At 45.7% G+C, this 24,080-nt stretch overlaps 1 protein-coding gene across 1 annotated transcript in view; it reads right to left on the minus strand.

Annotated features, from left to right (window-relative positions):
- The window catches only part of CDYL2 (chromodomain Y like 2), a gene marked incomplete at its 3' end in the record, with an annotated part of 182,167 nt that overhangs the window by 35,182 nt on the left and 122,905 nt on the right, over window positions 1-24,080 (minus strand). The window contains exon 2 of the mRNA XM_082677781.1: window positions 20,989-21,577. Coding sequence (XP_082533907.1) covers window positions 20,989-21,577 — 589 coding nt within the window. The remainder of the gene's footprint in view (window positions 1-20,988; window positions 21,578-24,080) is intronic.

A 24,080-nucleotide genomic window follows, 5' to 3' on the forward strand; every position in this document is an offset into this window, starting at 1 on the left:
AGAGTTCAAAGAGCCCAACATACACTCAGTACCTGCACCAGTCACTTCACAGCTGGTCACTGTCCCAGCCCCTAACTGTCACCATGGACAGAATCCCTGATCTCAGAGCTGAATTCAATAGCAAGGCTTGAATTTACAGGTACCTTAAAAAAAAAAATCTTATTTAAGCCATTATGCTAAGTGAAATAAGTCAGAGAAAGACAAATACTGTATATCACTTATATGTGGGATCTGAAAAAATACAACAAACTAGAGAATGTTACCAAAACTGCAGACTCAGACATAAAGAACAAACTAGTGGGGCTTCCCTGGTGGCGCAGTGGTTGAGAGTCCGCCTGCCGATGCAGGGGACACAGGTTCATGCCCCGGTCCGGGAAGATCCCACATGCCGCAGAGCGGCTGGGCCCATGAGCCATGGCCGCTGAGCCTGCGCGTCCGGAGCCTGTGCTCCGCAACTGGAGAGGCCACAAGAGTGAGAGGCCCGCGTGCCGCAAAAAAACAAAACAAAAGAACAAACTAGTGGTTACCAGTGGTGGGGAAGGGGCAGTATAGGTGCTGGAAAGTGGGAGGCACAAACTATTGGGTGTAATCAGGCTCAGAGATGTACTGTACAACATGGGGGGTATATAGCCAATATTTTGTAATAACTATCAATGGACTGTAACCTTTAAAACTGTATGAAAAAATAAATTAGCCAAATTAAAAAAAAAATCTTCTTTAGCCATGTTAGTCACCCTCTGGCATGTTACAATCATGCCTGATAAAATCTATACACTAGGAATTTCAAGAAAGCTTAGGCTCCCAAATCCCTTCAAAGTTTCAGGAGTGATGACAGTCGTACATCTTACGATGTCTATTGTCAGTTGTCTAAATGTTTTAAACAGCGGAGCCTGAATTCAAAATGTAAAATAACCTGACTAAAAGGAAACTTTTCTACAGGTGAAATCACAGCTCCTGTGTTAAACCCTACCCAAGGCCAGGCCGATCCTCAAAGCACTGTTAGACCAGAATCCTGGCACCCGGCAAAAGACTTCCTAGGGTCTCCAAAGCAGAGAGCGACCCCACCGAAAGGTCATTTTCTCATCTGTTTTTGTCACTCCTCTGCTCACAAACTCTACCTCCTGGCCTCACCCTATTTTCGAACCTCATCTCCCACTCCTACCCCTTAAACACCCTGATTTCCAGGATGACGTGAAGTTTCCTGCTTCTGGGCCGTCTTCAGCTGCCCCTTGGCCCAGAATGCTGCTTCCGTCCACCTTCACAGCTGGAATCCTCGGGGCCACCTGAAATGCTTCTCTTCCAGGCAGCTGACTCTTCTTCCCCAGGAATAGCCACCCCCGGGGGCCCCGACGATGGTCTGTCTGGGGTCTTCCTGAGTGCTCAGCACACTCGGGTTTGCAGCTGGCCATCTGGGAGCATCTGATCCCTTAATTAGTTTAATAAGTTCTTTGTAAGATGAGGCTTGTTATCTCTAATCCCCAGTTCCCAACACACAGTGGGTACAAAGTAAATGCCTCTTTTTCCCAACTGAACTGTACGAAAAAATAACGATCTCAGAAGGCTAATGATCTCGGAAGAGCCAACTCTGACTACCGTTGAGGACACAAGTGACAGGGTCAGGCGTCCTACCACCCAGAAGGGGGGCCTCTTGACTTTGCCTTGCTGGTTGACATGAACGGAATGACAATGAATATCCTAGTGTTGATGAGAAGGCAACAGGGCATATGGCGGTAGGGAGGAAAGCGTGCCTTTGAGTAAAGGGAGGGGCCCCAGCAGCAGCAAACCTGCCACCTAAGAAAGGAGAGAAGAGAAATTAACATCCACCAGCACTGCCTGTGTGCAGGGACTCACCATTTAATCCTTTGTGGTGGGTACTGTTATCCCCCTAGGACAGAGGTGAAAACCAAGGCTTCAAAGCTGGAAACACTTGCCTAGAGTCACTGGCTCAACAAGAGGCAGTCTGTACTGGAACTCACAGACCCTCTGTCTCCAAAGCCCACCCCTCACTCTTCCCAGTCTCTTCCTCACCACGATGCCTCCAAAACCCACAACAACCTTACAGGAGAAATCCCGAAGCCCTTTATGTAAGTAGTCCTTCTGTTAAGAAGTCCGCTGCCTTTTCTCTTCCACGGCGAAGGACTACACAAAATACAGAACATGTGACCCGAATGAAACACACTCTGCTGAAAAGGACATGCAGTGCCCTTGACGGAGGACAGGCAGGGTCTGAGCCCAGGGGCTTAATTAGGAGCTGGTGAGACTGCGCGAATATTAAGGGTGGAGAAAGAAGCGCAGCCAGCAGGGCCATGGGCAGGTGGTGAGAACAACTGTCAGACAAAACTCTGGGAAGGGAATCCTTCAGGTGCTATCAAGAGCCCTGACAAAACCTCGGCTCTCCATGCCACATTACCAGGAGCAGGCGTGCAATGTGAGAATGTGAGACAGTCCGCCTGGGGTGGGAGGTGCAATGGGTGGACCTGACAGACGTGCGACGATTCACAGGGGCTCAGGACCCCCACGTCTCCAAGCAGGAGAGGCTCCCTGCTTCTCTCTCTGGTCCATCCATTCATTCACCCCCTCATTCGGTGGGTGTTTCTGAAGCACCTCCTATGTGCCCGGCAGTGTTAGGTGTTGGAGCTACAAGTGGAAGCAAAACTAGAGACCATCCCTGCCCTCATGAGCTGACAATCCAGAGAGGGAGGCAGCGGCTCTTCAAGAAATCAGGCTGCGACCATTACAAACCGAGGTACGTGCTGTCAGTGAGGAAACACGGTTATAGGTGTGGATAAAACGGGAAGCTGACCTACCCTGGGAGTCAGGGGAGTTTCCATGGGGGGGACTGCTGCTTAGTGAGCCATGAAGGATGAGCAGAGATTAAGTGCCCACCTGAGGGCGGGCAGGGAGGGGCATACACGTGCCCAACACGGGGAGATGGCGTGGAGAAGGATGCAAGCGAGGCTGGGGCGTGTGAGCTGCACAAGGGACTCTCTCAGCTCCTTCCAGAAAGAGTCCCCCACACCCTCCTACTGCAGGCTCTATCCACCCAGTTCTTAAGCCAACACTGCAGCTTCAGCCTCCCCTGCAGGGTGGTCCAGAATTGGCTGGGCTGCTGTGTTCTTTGCGACGTGGTATCGCGCACCCACACGCTGATCCTTGGCTTTATGCTTCGGTGGGTGCTGTCATCTCCCACGGGCCCTGCCTTTTTCCTTGCTCATTCTGGCTCGTTCTATCAGACTCAGCTTTCATGTCACCTCCTTCAGGAAGCCCTCTCCTAACTCCCTTCCCAAGCTGGCTTAGGCACTCCTGCTTGTAACTCCCTCAATATCTTCTGTGTCTCTCCATCATGCTATGTGGGATTGCAACTATGTCTCAACAGTTCCTGGTATACAGTAGTCACTCAATGAGTACAGTTGAGTTAAAAAATATAACAAGGGATTAATATATGCAATATATGAAATGCTCTGAAAAGCAAATAGGAAAATACCAAGACCCAGCTAGAGAAACGAGCATAGGATACAAATAATATAGCTAATATTTATCAAATGTCTACCATATGCCAGGTTAATAGTCTAAGGGCTTTCTATGAATGAATTCACTTATCCTTTACCAAATCCCATGAGGTATGATTATCTCTACATTTTTATGAATGAAGAATACGGCCCAGAGAAGCCAAGCAATTTGCCTGAAGCCACATGGCCAAATGCCCTGGTCCACCCACCATACTGAGTGTCACCTCCTGCTCTACTTGGCATGATGATACTTGGGTCCCTCCCAGGGAAGGAAACACAAGTGGGGGGAACATGAGAAGATGCTCACCCTCATTTGTAGACTAAAATCAAAACAACAGAGCTTGGAGAAGCATGATGAAGACTGGCAGCAGCCAGAGTTGGCAAGAGTGTGTGCCTCTGGAGGCATCTTGAACGGCCAACAGAGAGAGGACAGCTAAGTCCCTGCACACCATGAAACCCCAGGCAGGCAGAAAGGGGAAGCACATCCACATGCCTGACACAGATGGATTTTTAAATTTAAAACAAGATGTTCTCACCACCTCCAGGCTTCACCCAGATGCCACCTTCTCAGTGAGGCCTTGGCGTCTCACACGTGTGTGCTCGTGCGCCTGTGTATATATACACCCACCACACACACAGACGTGGGATTATTCTTGTTCATCACTCCTTCAAAAGATATTTGAGCAAACAGAACATTTTTACACATATAATATATAATGTGTAATGAATAAATAAATAAATATATATATATATATATAATTTGCATAAGCTTAGAGAGTGGTCCAGAAAGATCTATAGGGAAATATTAACATCAGTCACCTCTACATAGAATTTGGGAAAAAAGAAGGGGGGAACTTGAATTTTTTAAAAGCTTATACTTTCCATAGTGCTTTAATGTTTTAAAGTGAAATACGTTACTTTTTAACTTTAAAAAGGAAGGAAGGAAGGAAGGAAGGAAGGGGGGAGGGAGGGAGGGAGGGAGGGAGGGAAAGAAGTCGGGGGGAGAAAAGGGAAGCGGCATTTTGGGGACCTGCAGTTAGATAGGCCACCATCCCAACCCATTTCTCTCTCATGAAACCACCCTGCAATAGCAGTGAAGGAATAAATTTTTAGAAAGATATAAATACTCACAAGAAAAAGAGCAAGAAGGGACAAGGGCGGACAATGCATGTCACCACGTGGACAGGAAATAGGAAGAGGGAGGGCCAAGGTGACCGACCTGAAGTTTCCTCCAAGTGCCCAGGGAGGGGACGGGATGAGGCGGGGGCCGCTCCCCCAGAGCCTCTACAGCTCAGGACTTTGAGACGCCGAGGACCGGGAAGCGTGGCCATGCCCAGCTGTGGACTCCAGGGGTGGGGGGGCCCCAGAACCGAGTCAGAACTGCAGGAAGCCCCAGGGCGGGGACAGGAATCTGGGCCGAGGGCACCGGAGAGGGTGTTGGGCTGGGCAGCCGGAAGTGGACAGGTGGCAGCAGTGGAGGGCAGTCACAATTCCCTTCTCCACGTTCACCACTGACATACAGGCCAGGAGGAGATTTTGCTATTTCTGTCTCTTCCGACAGTTCATCCATAATTTAGGATCAGAAAGTCATCAGGAAACCCTAAATCAAAAATGTAGGATCAGTCCTTCCATTGATTCCATTGATGACCTGCACAGCAGCTGGTCCTGTAAGTACAACTAGGGTCAGGTCCTCAGGCATCCAGGCATCGCCCACCCTTGCCCCGCCAGCCTTCTAGAAGTCTCCCTGAGACTTTCCCTAAACACATCAGCCCCTTGGCCAAGCCCACCTCCTCCCCAGGCTGCAGGCACACCTTGCCCTCGCCTCCATCCTCCTTTGTCAAGGCTGGCAGCACACCACCCAAGTTCAGAGATGGGAGCAGACAAGCCACAAAGAGTCAATGAGTATGTGGAGAAAAGACCCAACCTCAGTGATAAGTAAAGAAACGTGAATCAGAGAGAGACCGAAGTTTCCCCTTTTTTCCCCCCACAAACAATGCTGGCAAGACAATGGCAAAACTACAAATCAGACCTCGCTGGTTATTGTTAAATATCTGTACAGTCTTCTTTTTTTGCCAGGGAGAGGGGTCAAATCACCAGTACAATCCTGCCTCTGGGAATTTATTCTAAGAAAATAACTGAGAAATAAAACAAGATAAAAACAAAGTAGTTTAGACCCAACCTAAATGTCCAATGATAAGAGACTAAGTAAAATATTGTATGTTCTCTTGAAAAAATATAATGGCATGACTAAAATTACAAACATGAAGACCTGAGACCTGCCCAATGTGGAAATAGGCGTATGCTATACTGAGTAGAAAAATGAAAATGCAAATGTTGTCATACAAAGTGTTGTCCACACACGCAGACACAAACACACACACACGTGCATGCACACACATGAGCAGAACAGGCTTTTTCCCACTGTGTGATTAGGGCCTGGTAAGAAAGTCAGATATCACGCATTTAAGGCAGTGTAAGAAAGTTTTAAAAGGCCCTGGATCTCAAAAAAAAAGAAAAAGCTGGGTCAGAATTCTGACTCTACCCCATTACCCTCTGGAGGTCCTAACTTCTGAAAGGCTCAGTTTCCTCACCTGTAAACTGGGGATGAAAAGATGACCTAGTTCATAGAGCTGTCAGGACTGCCTGAGCTACTGCATGTAAAATCCTGAGCCCCGCACCCAACCCACAGCAAGGATGTAATAAATATGTTATTGATGCCATCGCCGCTAGTGTCATCATTAGTGAGGCTCAAACATTCGGAGGGCTTGAGCCAGCTTGTCTCAAATAAATGCTGACGTGGGATGCGTCACACGGAGATGCCTTGTGGAATTCAGAAAGTGCTTCCTGTCTTGTGGGAGCTGCTGTTCACCTCCCATCTCTAAGATCAACAAGCTAACTTAAGCCAACTTCAGCGCCCGCCAGTCATTCACCAGTCCACATCAAGCAGATGATTCCATTTACGTGCACTGTCTGATCCAGAGGACAAAATTCATGTTTCCTTGTTACCAATTGGCTTCTGCCCATACAAGAATATAAACCCACGCGCCTCAACTTTCTTCCCTCCAAATTCTCCTACGTGCCAGTGGTCTGCTGAATAATGCACCCCCAAAGATGTCCTCATTCTAATCCCCGGGACCTGGGAATATGTGACCTGACGTGGCAAAAGGAACTTTGTAAATGTGATTGAGGCTCTTGAGATGAGGAGATTACCCTAGATGACACTGAGTGGGCCCAGTATCATCACAAGGGTCCTTATAAGAGAGAGGCAGGAGGGGCGGAGTCAGAGAAGGGGATGTGACAATGGAAGCAGAGGTCAGAGAGACAGATGCAGGGCCACAAACCAAGGAATGCAGGCGACCTCTAGAAACTGAAAAAGACAAGCAACCCAACCCTCCCCTAGAGCCTCTAGAAGGAGCACAACCCTGCCAACCCATTTTAGACTTCTGATGTCCAAAACTGTAAGAGTATAAACGTGTGCTGCCTTAAGCCACCGGTGCATTGCAGCAGCCACAGGAAACTCGTATGTGCTGTTGGTCCACTAAGAGCACTTGGATTTCGTAGGTGGGATCTGGTGTTCAGGAGTCGCACTGTGGCTCTATTCCAGCTCCACCTCCTGCGGCACTTGGACAAATCTGAGAGGTGTGGGAAATGGGGGCACCTCTGCGGACAGCACTCAGGAGGGTCCCTAACACACGGCCAAGCACTAGCCATTTTTTTAATTCGACTTGTTGTTTCTTTTCCTTTTTGTTTGAAACAGCTTTGTTGAGATATAATTTACATACTATAAAATTCACCCATTCAAAGTATACAATTTAGTGATTAGTAAGTGTATTTGCAGAGTTGTGCAACCATCGGTCACTCGCCATTCCTGTCATTCTCCCAGCCTCTGGCAACCACTCATCTACTTTCTGTCTCTACAGATTTGCCTACTCTGGACCTTTCAAATAAATTGTCATACAGTAAGTGGTCTTCTGTGACTAGCTTCTTTCACTTAGCGTTGTGTTCTCAAGGGTCATCCAGGTTGTAGCCTCTGCCAGTACTTCATTCCTTTTTATGACTGAGTAACATTCCATTGTATGGATATAACAAATTTTGTTTACCTTTTCATCAGCTGATGGAGGCTGTTGACTTTTATTTTTTGCTATTTCTTCTAGCACTGAAATAAACTTTGATAATTAAGGGAGTTCCCTTGAAGTGTTGTGAGTGTGCGGGTGTGTGTGTCTTTTAACCTAAAGCCTAGAGGTAAAAAAAAATGATATAAATGAACTTATTTACAAAACAGAAACAGACTCACAGATTTCAAAAACAAACTTATGGTTACCAAAGGGGAAAAGTGCAGGGGAGGAATAAATTAGGAGTTTGGGATTAACAGACACACACTACTATGTATAAAATAGACCTACCAACCAACAAGGACCTACTGTACAGCACAGGGAACTCTGCTCAGTATTCTGTGATAACCTACATGGGAAAAGAAACTAAAAAAGAACGAATATATGTATACGTATAACTGAATCACTTTGCTGTACACCTGAAACTAACACAACACTGTAAATCAACTATACTCCAATAAAACTTAAAAAAAATAGAAAATAAAGCCTAGAGGAAAATCCTCAGGACTGGCAATTCCATCCCCCTAGAATGCCAAGCCAGCATCTTTGGAACCACTGAAGATATCTCATAGGAAGACTCAGGGATGCTGGCCAGAATGCTGCCCTAGGACCCTGGGGAGAGCTTTGCTGGTTTGAACTTAAATTCCTGAAGTGTCTTTTTATAAAACGGGTCACAGACTTCTGAGAGCTTCAGCATCGCCAGACCTGGCACCACCTAGCTCCTCCCTTTGGTACTTCGTGTCCCCACCCCTCTGAGCCTCAGTTTCCCCACCTCTAAGGAAGGCTAATCATAGCTAGCCTTGTTGTGTTGCTATGTTGCCAAGTTGCTAGGTCAGAGAGCCAGTGAGGGGATGAAATGATATGCACTGACTGGTTAAACACAAACAGCGAGGCTTCCGCTACAGTGGGAGCCCAGCACCACATCAGCAGCACCATTAATGGAGACTGGCTCTTTGCAGGGCCAGTGCAGGTGGAGCCAGAGCCCTGGTCCTGGGGGTCCAGCCCGGTAGGGAGGACTAGCTTTTCACCAACATCTGCAAACTGAATTTTACCATTGTTTTGAGACCCTCTGCAGACAATGTACCCCTCTCACAGCTGTGACTGGGGAAGGGGGCGACTTCTACTCCCCACTCCCCATCTTTTGTTCACCACTGATGAATGGGACTTGGAAACAGTTCCTCAGATTTTTTTTGAGGTAGTTGAGAGAGGAAAACAATATCGGAGCTGGCAGGGAAAGTAATCTGTCGATTTCCGAGTCTTGACAGTAGTCAAGATTCCATCAGCCTCCTCTGGATGCCAAAATCAAATCCGGAATTGGGAGAGGGAGAGTCAAATTCCCCCTTGGATTGGCCTTGCGTCAGGCCGACGGTCAGATTTTCCATCACAGTCAGGCACTTTCCACTCAGATGCAGCAGCCACGTTGGACAGGTCTGCACATTACCCATAAAAGGGTTTTAAGTTCATTCATTCACACAAGTTGCTCACTTGCCATGCTTTGAAAGACAAAACCTAAGAACCCCTTAGGCTTTGGTGGTTGTTATGTGTCTGGAAAATGACCCACTTCTGAAAAAACAAAAAGGTTGGTTAAAGTCTGCTGCCTGGGAGTGGGTGTTTCAAGTTTGTTAAAAGAACAGCTGTGCCCAGGGAAACGGATACCTGCCTTCACAAGAGGCCCCGCGTGGACACCCTCTTCAGACTTTCTGTGATTCACCAGATGGCTTGGGGCCACTGCCCCGCACCACTGGGGACAAGATGGGCACCTCCAGAAGCAGTGGTGATTCTAAAGGTCATGAACCAGGGTCAAGTTCAGGGCATGGAACAAGATGTTTCTGAAACAATCACAATTTTGAGGAAGTATCAGGGAACTATAACAAGCCCACAGGGTTATTCAGGACTTTTACCACTATCCTCTTAAGGGAACCCAGCCTATAATTTTCCTTTCTCCTCCCTTCCTTGTCTGGTTTGGAAATCCAGGTTATACTGGTCTTTACACAAGAGTTGGAGTGTTTTCTCTCTTTCTGTTCTCTGCAACCATTCGGATATGAGAGGTAAAGTTTCCGTTCTAGAATATTAGGGGGGCTTGCCTGTAAAATCATCTGAGCCTTGTGTGCCTTCTCCGCGCTTCATATGAGAGATGTGTAAAGACTGATTTAATAATTTAAGAGTGATTGCCTGAGGGAGACCTTCAAGATGGCGGAGGAGTAAGACGTGGAGATCACCTTCCTCCCCACAAATACATCAGAAATACATCTACATGTGGAACAACTCCTACAGAACACCTACTGAACACTGGCAGAAGACCTCAGACCTCCCAAAAGGCAAGAAACTCCCCACGTACCTGGCTGTGTGGCTGACAGGCTCTTGGTGCTCCAGCCGGGTGTCAGGCCTGTGCCTCTGAGGTGGAAGAGCCAAGTTCAGGACACTGGTCCACCAGAAACCTCCCAGCTCCATGTAATATCAAACAGCGAAAGCTCTCCCAGAGATCTCCATCTCAACGCCAAGACCCAGCTCCACTCAATGACCAGCAAGCTACAGTGCAGGACACCCTATGCAAACAACTAGCAAGACAGGAACACAACCCCATCCATTAGCAGAGAGGCAGCCTAAAATCATAATAAGGACACAGACACCCTAAAACACACCACCAGACATGGTCCTGCCCACTGGAAGGACAAGATCCAGCCTCATCCACCACAACACAGGCACTAGTACCCTCCACCAGGAAGCCTACACAACCCATTGAACCAACCTTAGCCACTGGGGACAGACACCAAAAACAAGAACTATGAACCTGCAGCCTGTGAAAAGAACACCCCAAACACAGTAAGATAAGCAAAAGGAGAAGGCAGAGAAACACACAGCAGATGAAGGAGCAAAGTAAAAACCCACCAAACCAAACAAACGGAGAGGAAACAGGCAGTCTACCTAAAAAAGAATTCAGAGTAATGATAGTAAAGATGATCCAAAATCTTGGAAATAGAATGGAGAAAATACAAGAAATGTTTAACAAGGACCTAGAAGAACTAAAGAGAAAACAAACAATGATGAACAACACAATAAATGAAATTAAAAATTCTCTATAAGAAATCAATAGCAGAGTAACTGAGGCAGAAGAACGGATAAGTGACCTGGAAGATAAAATAGTGGAAATAACTACTGCAGAGCAGAAGTAAGAAAACAGAATGAAAAGAAATGAGGACAGTCTTAGAGACCTCTGGGACAACATTCAACACACCAACATTCAAATTATAGGGGTCCCAGAAGAAGAAGAGAAAAACAAAGGGACTGAAAAAATATTTGAAGAGATTATAGTTGAAAACTTCCTTAATATGAGAAAGGAAATAGTCAATCAACTCCAGGAAGCTCAGAGAGTCCCATACAGGATAAATCTGAGGAGAAACATGCCAAGACACATAGTAAGCAAACTATCAAAAATTAAATACAACGAAAAAATATTAAAAGCAGCAAGGGAAAAACAGCAAATACATACAAGGGAATCCCCATAAGGTTAACAGCAGATCTTTCAGCAGAAACTCTGCAAGCCACAAGGGAGTGGCAGGACATATTTAAAGTGATGAAAGGGAAAAACCTACAACCAAGATTACTCTACCCAGCAAGGATCTCATTCAGATTCGACAGAGAAATTAAAACCTTTAAAGACAAGCAAAAGCTAAGAGAATTCAGCACCACCAAACCAGGTTTACACCAAATGCTAAAGGAACTTCTTTAGGCAGGAAACACAATAGAAGGAAGAGACCTACAATAACAAACCCAAAACAATTAAGAAAATGGTAATAGGAACATACATATCGATAATTACCTTAAATATAAATGGATTAAACGTTCCTGCCAAAAGACACAGACTGGCTGAATGGATACAAAAACAGGACCCGTATAAATGCTGTCTACAAGAGACCCACTTCAGACCTAGGGACACATAAAGACTGAAAGTGAGGGGATGGAAAAAGATACTCCATGCCAATGGAAATCAAAAGAAAGCTGGAGTAGCAATACTCATATCAGACAAAACAGACTTTAAAATAAAGACTGTTGTAAGAGACAAAGAAGGACACTACATAATGATCAAGGGATCCATCCAAGAAGAAGATATAACAATTGTAAACATTTATGCACCCAACATAGGAGCACCTCAATATATAAGGCAAATGCTAACAGACATAAAAGGGGAAATCAACAGTAACACAATCATAGTAGGGGACTTTAACACCCCACTTTCACGAATGGACAGATCATCCAAAATGAAAATAAATAAGGAAACACAAGCTTTAAATGATACATTAAACAAGATGGACTTAATTGATATTTACAGAACATTCCATCCAAAAACAACAAAATACACATTTTTCTCAAGTGCTCATGGAACATTCTCCAGGATAGATCATATCTTGGGTCACAAATCAAGCCTTGGTAAATTTAAGAAAATTGAAATTGTATCAAGTATCTTTGCCGACCACAACGCTATGAGACTAGATATCAATTACAGGAAAAGATCTGAAAAAAAATACAAACACATGGAGGCTAAACAATACACTACTTAATAACGAAGTGATCACTGAAGAAATCAAAGAGGAAATCAAAAAATACCTAGAAACAAATGACAATGGAGACACGACGACCCAAAACCTATGGGATGCAGCAAAAGCGATTCTAATAGGGAAGTTTAGGGGCTTCCCTGGTGGCGCAGTGGTTAAGAGTCCGCCTGCCGATGCAGGGGACACGGGTTCGTGCCCCGGTCCGGGAAGATCCCACATGCCGCAGAGCGGCTGGGCCCGTGAGCCATGGCCGCTGAGCCTGCGCGTCCGGAGCCTATGCTCCGCATCGGGAGAGGCCACAGCAGTGAGAGGCCCGCCTACCGCAAAAAAAAAAAAAAAAAAAAAAAGAGGGAAGTTTATAGCAATACAATCCTACCTTAAGAAACAGGAAACATCTCGAATAAACAACCTAACCTTGCACCTAAAGCAATTAGAGAAAGAAGAACAAAAAAACCCCAAAGTTAGCAGAAGGAAAGAAATCATAAAAATCAAATCAGAAATAAATGAAAAAGAAATGAAGGAAACAATAGTAAAGATCAATAAAACTAAAAGCTAGTTCTTTGAGAAGATAAACAAAATTGATAAACCATTAACCAGACTCATCAAGAAAAAAAGGGAGAGGACTCAAATCAATAGAATTAGAAATGAAAAAGGAGAAGTAACAACAGACACTGCAGAAATACAAAGGATCATGAGAGATTACTACAAGCAACTACATGCCAATAAAATTGATAACCTGGAAGAAATGGACAAATTCTTAGAAAAGCACAACCTTCAGAGACTGAACCAGGAAGAAATAGAAAATATAAACAGACCAATCACAAGCACTGACATTGAGACTGTGATTAAAAATCTTCCAACAAACAAAAGCCCAGGATCAGGTGGCTTCACAGGTGAATTCTATCAAACATTTAGAAAACAGCTAACACCTATCCTTCTCAAACTCTTCCAAAATATAGCAGAGGGAGGAACACTCGCAAACTCATTCTATGAGGCCACCATCACCCTGATACCAAAACCAGACAAAGATGTCACAAAGAAAGAAAACTACAGGCCAATATCACTGATGAACACAGATGCAAAAATCCTCAATAAAATACTAGCACACAAAATCCAACAGCACATTGAAAGGATCATACACCATGATCAAGTGGGGCTTATCCCAGGAATGCAAGGATTCTTCAATATATGCAAATCAATCAATGTGATAAACCATATCAACCAGCTGAAGGAGAAAAACCATATGATCATCTCAAAATATGCAGAAAAAGCTTTTGACAAAGTTCAACACCAATTTATAATAAAAATCCTCCGGAAAGTAGGCATACAGGGAACTTACCTCAACATAATAAAGGCCATATATGACAAACCCACAGCGAACACCATTCTCAATGGTGAAAAACTGAAACCATTTCCTCTAAGATCAGGAACAAGACAGGGCTGTCCACTCTCACCACTATTATTCAACACAGTTTTGGAAGTTTTAGCCACAGCCATCAGAGAAGAAAAAGAAATAAAAGGAATCCAAATCGGAAAAGAAGAAGTAAAGCTGTCACTGTTTGCAGATGACATGATACTATACATAGAGAATCCTAAAGATACTACCAGAAAACTACTAGAGCTAATCAATGAATTTGGTAAAGTAGTAGGATACAAAATTAATGCACAGAAATCTCTTGAATTCCTATACAATAATGATGAAAAATCTGAAAGAGATATTAAGGAAACACTCCCATTTACCATTGCAACAAAAAGAATAAAATACCTAGGAATAAACCTACCTAGGGAGACAAAAGCCCTGTATGCAGAAAACTATAAGACACTGATGAAAGAAATTAAAGATGATACAAACAGATGGAGAGATATACCATGTTCTTGGATTGGAAGAATCAACACTGTGAAAATGACTCTACTACCCAAAGCAATCTACAGATTCAATGCAATCCTTATCAAACTATCAATGGCATTTTTCACAGAACTAGAACAAAAAAATTCACAATTTGTATGGAAACACAAAAGACCCTGAATAGCCAAAGCAATCTTGAGAAAGAAAAACGGAGCTGGAGGAATCAGGCTCCAGGACTTCAGGCTATACTACAAAGCTACAGTAATCAAGACAGTATGGTACTGGCACAAAAACAGAAAGATAGATCAATGGAACAGGATAGAAAGCCCAGAGATAAACCCACACACATATGGTCACCTTATCTTTGATAAAGGAGGCAAGAATATACAATGGAGAAAAGACAGACTCTTCAATAAATGGTGCTGGGAAAACTGGACAGCTACATGTAAAAGAATGAAATTAGAATACTCCCTAACACCAGATACAAAAATAAACTCAAAATGGATTAGAGACCTAAATGTAAGGCCAGACACTATAAAACTCTTAAAGGAAAACATAGGGAGAACACTCTATGACATAAATCACAGCAAGATCCTTTTTGACCCACCTCCTAGAGAAATGGAAATTAAAACAAAAATAAACTAATGGGACCTAATGAAACTTAAAAGCTTTTGCACAGCAAAGGAAAGAATAAACCAGATGAAAAGACAACCCTCAGAATGGGAGAAAATATTTGCAAATGAAGCAACTGACAAAGGATTAGTCTCCAAACTATACAAGCAGCTCATGCAGCTCAATAACAAAAAAACAAACAACCCAATCCAAAAATGGGCAGAAGACTTAAACAGACATTTCTCCAAAGAACATATACAGATTGCCAACAAACACATGAAAGGATGCTCAACATCACTAATCATTAGAGAAATGCAAATCAAAACTACAATGAGGTATCACCTCATACCAGTCAGAATGGCCATCATCAAAAAATCTACAAATAATAAATGCTGGAGAGGGTGTGGAGAAAAGGGAACCCTCTTGTACTGTTGGTGGGAATGTAAATTGATACAGACACTATGGAGGTTCCTTAAAAAACTAAAAATGGAACTACCATATGACCCAGCAATCCCACTACTGGGCATATACCCTGAGAAAACCATAATTCAAAAAGAGTCATGTACCACAATGTTCACTGCAGCTCTATTTACAATAGCCAGGACATGGAAGCAACATAAGTGTCCATCAACAGATGAATGGATAAAGAAGATGTGGCACATATATACAATGGAATATTATTCAGCCATAAAAAGAAACAAAATTGAGTTATTTGTAGTGAGGTGGATGGACCTAGAGACTGTCATACAGAGCGAAGTAAGTCAGGAAGAGAAAAATAAATACCATATGCTAACACATACATATGGAATCTAAAAAAAAAAAAAAAGTGGTTCTGAAGAACCTAGGGGCAGGATAGGAATAAAGACGCAGATGTAGAGAATGGACTTGAGGACATGGGGAGGGGGAAGGGTAAGCTGTGACAAAGTTAGAGAGTGGCATGGACTTATATATACTACCAAATGTAAAACAGATAGCTAGTGGGAAGCAGCTGCATAGCACAGGGAGATCAGCTCAGTGCTTTGTGACTATCTAGAAGGGTGGGATAGGGAGGGTGGGAGGGAGATGCAAGAGGGAGGAGATATGAGGATATACGTATATGTATAGCTGATTCACTTTGTTGTGAAACAGAAACACACCATTGTAAAGCAATTATACTCCAAAAAAGATGCTTAAAAAAAAAAAAAGTTATTGCCCTATTCAGGTTTTCTAGTTGTGAGTCCGTTTTGTTAAGTTGTATTTTTTTAATGAAATTGACCATTTACTCCTGGCTTTCAAATTGAATGGCACAGAGTTAATTTCTCAGGCTTAGAAGAATTGTATCTGTCCATCAATAAGAAATGAGGGTGAGTCCAAGTGGCTTCTGCCCCACGAGCACTCTGGGGGTCCCCCAATCAGGGCATATTGTTTTTCAATTTTATTTTACATTGGAGTATAGCTGATGAACCATGTTGTGATAGTTTCAGGTGCACAGCAAAGGGACTCAGCCATACATATGCATGTATCCATTCTCCTCCACACTCCCCCCCCCTGGCATCCAGGCTGCCACATAACGTTGAGCAGAGTTCAGTCAGGGCATATTTTTATCAGGGATCAGGAACTGCCTTGTACTGCCTGGGAGCCAGCTGAGCAGTGATCTAGGGACCATCACTGGAGTTGAACTGCCTGGGTTTCTCTCCTAGTCCCAACCTGGACCCTTGTAACTTCAGTCTCCTCCTCCGAAAAATGGGTAGTCTCCTAACAGCTGCCAGTTAGGACTGAGAGGGTCACCAAAGGACTTTGTAAACTCCAAGGCCTAACAGGGAAGTTCCCAGGCAGTAAGACTTCCACTTAACAACTTCATTTCACAAACTTTCAACTTACGAATTCTCAGGAATGCAAACTCAAGGACCAGAGCAAAAGGGCTTCAACTCTCCCCAGTACCACCAACTGGTGTTCCCAACCACTGTCTGTCATTTTTGTCCCAACCACCTTGGTGCTTATTCGTCTAGAGCAGCGAGCAGTTCTGAAAGCAGGGTCCCTGGTGCAGCGGCGGCATCTGGGAACTTGCTAGCAATGCAGATTTTCAGGCTCTGCTCCATACCTACTAAATCAGAAACTCTGGGGGTTGGCACAGTAATCTGTGTTTTAACATACCCGCCAGTGGATTCTGATGCCGGCTCCATGTCTGAGAGCACGAGGTTCTCGAAAGTCATAGGGCATCTCCCATGTTCACGTTTCGTTCTGAAGTGCTTTTAAAACATGGTTACTCCATCATGATCAATAAAAGGAAAATGATCATCGTGCTGATAGAGTGAGTAGGAGGAGATAAACAAACATGAGAGAAGTGAAAGCTGAGATAATTTTAAAAGATCAATGGAGAGACGATGGCAAGTGTTGCACGTTTGTGTGGGATGACTCACTCAGTGATAGGAACAATTCTGAAAACACTGAATCAGGCGGTGTCTGAGATGCAGCACCTGGGCCACAGACAACACTCATCAGAAAACAAGGACGATGATTCTCAAAATTCGAGGAAATGTGAACACGGGGTCACCGGGTCAGCATCAAAGTGGAAACTCACTGGCTTCATGGAAATTCGGAAAACGCTGGGTGTCTGTGTGTTGCGCTGGGGCTCAGAGTTTGCTCCTAGGCAGGGGTGTGTCCACAGGTTAAAGGCTCATCTGAATCTGTCACATATTGATGCTTTGGCCTATTCTGATGAAACAGAACTAATCAGTTCTAGACCAGACCACAGCAGGAGTTCACTAACCCAACGGTTTTTCTATATGGATGAAACAGTCTGTTTTAGGAAAAAAAAAAAGCGAGAGAGAGAGATGCCTGGTAGACAGTGCATTTGCAAGAAGGAGAAATTATATCAGGTTTTAAATGTTTAAAGGACTAAATCACACTCCCACTTACAAGCTTAAAACCGAAGGAGTAACTCGATCTACCAACAAAGGATGGGATCTATGAACCACCCATCACTTACAACCAAACGCTTATGCGGGAACTACTGTATATATCATGGCAGTTAAAATTCAGCATTTAAAAGACACAATCCACACCCTGCCCCCTGAGATTCATTTGACTGGGGTAGAGCCCAATTTTAACAAGCTCCCGAAGGGATACTGAGGCAGATGGTACCCGGACCACAGAGCCATTTGTCATTATGGGAGAAGAATCAGAAGCAAAAGCGGCACTGAGTCGCTGCACGCGCTTCACAAACATTGCTGGGGAAAATGCTGTCTGAAACCAAAGCACCACCCGCTGGAGCCCCAATTTAGCACCTGTTCCCACAGCTCAGATCGGGGAAGTCAGCAGTAAATGAGTAACGTGTTACATAAGTTGCTTTTCTGTATGCAGAACCTTAATTCACCAAAGAGGAGTTGAAATCATATAAAAAGCAACAGCCCACCCCCAAAACAAATGCTGGGAAAGCGTAGCCAGGATCTCCCCGTCCCCCTCTGCAAGGCAAAGATGAGGCCCCCTCCGTGCTGAAAACCCTGCTACCTCACCCTTGTGCCACTGGGATCTGGATCCTTGGGGGCAGTGGTCAGAGAAGGTGGGGCTGGGGAGGGGGGGTAGGAAAACATTCAGGGTCTGCATGGGCATGGACACTGGCCGCATCAAGGCTTCCCTCGGCCTGAAAACATAAGTGGAGTCATGCTGTGCTTGACTATGCCTCTGACCCCTGGCTGGCAAGTTCTGGAACGACACAACCCCCTCTGTCTTGGGTCTTCTCCAAGAACCCCAAACCTTTCTCTCCTCTCTCTCTCTCTCTCTCTGGCAAGGATTCTCAGTCTTTTCCTCTTCCCAGTTACTCCAAGACCTGGATATCATGCTATTTCTAACTAGAGTGTTAAAAGCTGACCAGGGCTGGGGCATTTATCACCCCAGTGACCACAGAAGATGTCACGCAGATGTGGAAAGGCATACCATCTACGTAACATATGTGTTACTCCTTCCAGTCAGTCAGCCTCAGGAGTCTTCTCAACAATGACCCAGAGACACCCACTCTCAACCTAGCAGAGCGCAGACTGTAAGTTTCAGAGGGTGCAGTCCTTACCTATCTTTTTATTACTTTACTCCAAGCACCTCGCGTGGTGATTAACTCTCAGGAAGAACAAAAGAAGTATTGAATTGACTTAAATTGACACCTGATGTGAAACGTAATTATCACCCCATTTTGCCACAAAGCAGGTCCCCAAATGCATGAGAGCCACCTAGGGCGCTTGTTAAAAACCCATCTTCTGGGCTCCACCCCAGACTTAGTAAATCAGATTCTACAGGATTTGCATTTTAACAAAGCGCCAAGCAATCTGACACACAAGAATTTGAGAACCACTGCCTTAGGCTTATGAGAACCTCAAGGACACCAACATTGTGGGATGCGATTAAACAAAAGGGCGCTTTGGGAACACCCAAAACCAAACAAAAGAGAGGCAGGTGGCTTCCTCCCCTCTGTCCAGGCATGGGCCCGAGTGGAGTAGAGAACATTCAACATCGGAAAAAATGAGGCCAAGAAGAGATCAAAGACAAGAAAGACCTGGGGAAGCACTCGAGGTTAACAAGGCCACCACTGAGGCCAGCAGGCTCATTCTCATCTGTTTCCCTGGGTCATGGGGAACCATGCTCCATCACCAGATCGTGAACCGGGCGGTATCGATGAGGCCCAAGGACAGGTTGCGCACAGCTAGCAGCCCTGCCCCGCTCTGGAAAAGGACATGGAAGGAGAAGCATGCCTTCACTGAAACTTCTCTACAGGTCTGCCTTCTGTCTCAGCCCTGCAGTGTGGCAGCTAGAGTCAGCACGCTTCCCCGCCCACGTTCCCATCCCCCCACTCTCAGGGCAGCCACATCTTGAGCAGGGTAGAGGGCTGCTCCCGGCCGGGGTGCCAGCAATCACACCCAAGTTCCCTGAGCCTGCACCCAAGGAGCCTCACAAGCCCCCCTTCCAGAGACAGGGAATCCCTCCGCTGCTGTCACAGGAACGCCAAACACCAGTGTTTGTGCCAGGACTCATTTACACAAGCCCACTCCTCCCCAAGAGATGGATTTTTAAAACAAACAGCTTTTCCGTATGTTAACAGGCAGAGTCATGTCAGCATCAGGGATCCCCAGACGGAAACATGAGTCAGTCTGGGGCAGAGACTGCTAAATAAATCCTGTTTGGGTGAAATTCCTCTCTCTGGAGAAAGAGGAACCTCAAAGCGGATCGCTCAGATTCCCTGGCAAGAATGCCTAAAGACGCCACGTTCTCCCCAGCCGGGCACGCCCTGAGCACCCTGAACTCTGAAATCATCACCCCTCTAACGTGCATCTGCCTCTGTCACCCCATCCTTCCGGAAACTCTCCCAACCCGTCCCACCTGCGTCCCGGCACCCCTATTCCCACACGCACTCTGGTTCCATCCAGGGCATCGGGTGGCCCTACTCTGTTGGGCATGGGTTGTCCACACTCGAGCAGGATTTCCTGACATCCCAAGGCTTAGAGTTCTGGCAGCTAAAGAGACAAATGCACCACGTGGACACACGGGTACCTGAGAAATGAAGGAACACAGGTAACAGGTGCAGACGGCTCACCTGGGAGACTCAGCCACTGAGCACTCTGTTGAGGAGATGTCAGATTTGGGAGCTTGAATTACCTGGGTCATCGCCTCCTCTTTCCTTAATTTTGCTTGTGGGGACTTGGTCAGAGGGAGGGATTCCTGCATCTTTGCTGTGTTGCTTGTGGGAGGTGGCAAGAAGGTACAAAGCAAAAGAACTGGCCTAGGAGGGGGTCGGGGCAGCATTTAGGACCTAACACAGACATGGGGCCAGATCATGCATGTTAGCGAGAGATGAGAGGCAGGAGGCTCCAGCTTAAGGACCAGTTGGGAGAATTCCAAGTCCAAACTGAGAAGCAGCAGAGCCTGGGCCAGACCTCGCCTCTCCGGGCTACAGCGCTGAGGGCAGGAGACTGGAAGCAAGGGCTCTGGGAGGTGCATGCGGCCTCCGAAAGGCACTGGTCCTGTGGGGACATGAGTCTCGGGTCCTGATGGGTGAAGACTCTGAGCCGCCCTCAGAGCAGGGGCTCCAGAGCGGTTACCATGGCTTCGGGTGCCTTTAAGCACAACCAGGGATTTCCGACGCAGGACAAGCCTTGGCTGGAGCATCAGTGGCTGGGCCCCGGCCCCGGCCCCGCCCCCCCCCCCCCCCCCCGCCCGCCACGCATAGGTGTCTGTAACCAGTGCAGGCACGTGAGCGAGCCCACAGTGCCCTAGGTGAAAGAGACAAAGGGACAATTACTGCCTGGCTGAGGGTCAGGGCCGGGGTGGGGGCAGTGTGTTTCCCTAGGCTGCCCGCAAAGCCCCATCCGAGAGGAAGACCAGCCACGTACCGAGTCCGTTCTCCGCCAGCGCCGCGGGGCTCACGTGGCAGTCGCCCAGGTCCTGCTCACCCACGTCATTCAAATCCAAGCCGGGCTGGTGGGACCCGTTTCCAAAATGCCTCTCTTCCTTCTCGGAGCCGGCGTCCCCGTTTTCCATCCCATTCTGCGCCTTTTTCAGGGGCATTATTTGCAAGCCACTGGGGGTAGTCCTGTAAGACACCGTCTTGGTGGCCCTGTCCCCGCCTGCAGGGGGCTTGGCCGGATACCCTTTTTTCGGCTTGGACAGGGAAGGGTTGATCCGCTTCCGTTTATGGGAAGTCCCTTTGCTCTTGCCGGATTCCGAGGGTCTGTGGGACAGTTTCTCGACCGAGGGGCCTCGGCCGTCCCGCAGAAGCTTGGAGGCGCCGGACTGCTTCCCCGACTTGAGCCTCTTGTCCTTGGCCAGGTGCAGCCCGTTGAACTCATCAATGAACTCCTCGCAGTGCAGCAGGTGGTGCTCGGGCTCCCACGTGTCCTCCGTGCTCCCGTAGCCTTTCCACCGGATCAGATACTCCCATTTTCCCTTCTTGTTCTTCCTCTTGTCTACAATCCTTTCAACCTGGGATGCAAGAGGAGAATCAGGAAAGAGAGATAGACAGAAGAAAAAAAAAAATTAGTCCCAGAACACAAGAACAACGCAGAGCCCTCGGGATAGATGCATCCGCCCTGGCCATGGGGCGAGCTGCTCCCGAGGCAGGAAGCTGACCCTCCCAGAAGCCTTCAAGAAGGCTGGTTTATTTTAGGACATCGCTGAAGGAAACTGGCGGTGAACAACCACCATCGTTGTTTCCCATGACAACTGCACGATGCCACACCTGCCTGGCTGCATCGACCTGTCCATCCAAGGCTTACTCTTACTCGAAATCGCATTGCAAGCGTTCACTGAAGATCTATATTCTTTTCATTGCACCAAAGTCGAATCAGACTTTTAAAGACCAATTTGGTGTGCGTTTTTCACCGTTACTCATAATAATAAGTAACACTGAGCATTTACATCATAGGCACTCTTCTAAATGTATCCTTACTTACAATGATACTAACGATTAGTAATATTCGCTGGGCATGTGTGAGGCAGACGATACTAAATGCTGGCCATGGATGGTCCCATTTCATTTTCTCCAGACAACAACCCGATGCAGTAGGTGTTCTTCCTATCCGCACTTTACAGAGAGGGAAGTGGGGCTGAGAGATTGTCTCTCAACCAAGCTCCAAGCTGGTAAAAGCAGAGCTGGGATTTGAACCACTCTCACCCCGAGTTTTTTTTCTTAACCATCAGGCCATACCAACTCTCTCTCAACTATAAAAATCTTCCATATTGGCCAAAACTGACTCGAATCAATGAAGCCCAATATCCCCCTATTCGGCTCCCCCAGCTGCAACACAGGGGGTACAGCTGCGAGGTAAGGTGATGGGTGACATTTTTTGAGCGCCTATTATGTACCTTGCATAACCCCACAGGGTGTACCTTATTAATGCTCCGATTTGATAGATGAGGGATTAAGTATGACGCAAGCTGCCTACAATGCAGGGCTAAGAGGTGGTAGAGGTAGATCTGAGCATATATCTGGTTTTCGAGCCATGTAACTCCTGTCTATGTACCTTCAAAAGTAAGTAAATCTCTCGTCTTCAACAAGACATGGAAAAACACACTTAGAGAATGCCAGTCCGAAGGCTAACAACTGGTGAATCGGGGTGAAGGGTGAGTGAGGCTTCACTCATTATTCTCTCAACTTTGCTATACATGTGAAATTTTTAATGAAAAAAACTGACAGAAAATTTCCAGTGCTCTACCCAAAAAAGAGCTAAATTTCAATGAAAAAGTAAACAATTATATTCAAAAGTTTACTATATTTTAATGTCAAGATAATATACTTTTCTAGAATGGAATTCGACCCAGTGAAATGAAGTAATAAGTGAGGAATATGCCCTCAAAACTCATGGAAAAAAAACCAATATGAGAGGGGAGAAGCAGTTACAGTTATAGTTGATAATTGTTAAAGATGGGTAATAGGTAAATGTGGGTTCATTATACAACTGTTTATGCCTGCATGTTGGAATTTTTATGTGTCTAAATTTTTCCATAATAAAAATTTTTGAAAAGTGAGATTATCTCCCAATGATCCATATACAACAGAAGCTATGCAAAATAATTAAACGACTTCCATTGCTTTGCACTTAATAAATGTCTAAACAGCTAGGCCATATTGCCTCTTTATAATACTGCTTCTTCACAGACAATTTAAATTGTTTCCTTAATTGATCCGTCTGAAATCAAATTGGCCTATTTCTATGAAAATTTCTTTCCTTATAAAATGCTCTGTAAACATCTGTTTTAGATTTATTACATAATTTTTAGATGTATCACACAAACTCTATAATAGCTTGAAAAAGTAAAATCATGCCAAACGAATCCAACTTCCAATCTCTGAATCAAGGAATGGGACTAGCTGGGTATTCATTTGTGATAATGCTGCAGAAAAGTCAAGAGGAGGCTCTGGAGGAGCCTGCAGCTTTGCACATTTGTAGGACTTTGAAGGGGGAAACCCTCTGCAAGTTAATGGAGGGAGGAAAGTGAACAAGCAACATGGCACTGCTGGAAATAGCAGCATCCCTGAGAAGACCAACCTAGGAGTGTCAGGAGGAAGCCCAGAAATGTCTAAGGGCTATGAGGTACGGGATAAGTGTTGGCACGGAGGTCTCCAGCTTCAGAAAGCATGTGCTTGGCTCCCAGAATGGAGAACCTTCTTCCCCAGAATAAAGCAGAAAACCATGTTAGACAAACAGCCCACACAGTGATAGGTGGGTAGGTGAATGGATGGGTAGATGCATGGATGGATGGAAAAATGGATGGTTGAATGGATGAATGAACAGATGGCTGGAGAGTGGAAAACCAGCTCCTCCCCCAGTGTGGCCCCAAGTAGCCATGTAGACACTCCACGTGTTCCTGGGCAAGTTACTAAACCTCAGATGACTCACCTAACAAGGGAGAAATAACAGCACCTACCTCGTAGGGTGATAGTGGAGGATATACAAATAAGGAGATTAGCATTCCAGAGTAAAGG

The sequence above is a fragment of the Grampus griseus genome (genome assembly GCF_964374135.1).
Source record: "Grampus griseus genome assembly, chromosome: 19".
Taxonomy (NCBI): domain Eukaryota; kingdom Metazoa; phylum Chordata; class Mammalia; order Artiodactyla; family Delphinidae; genus Grampus; species Grampus griseus.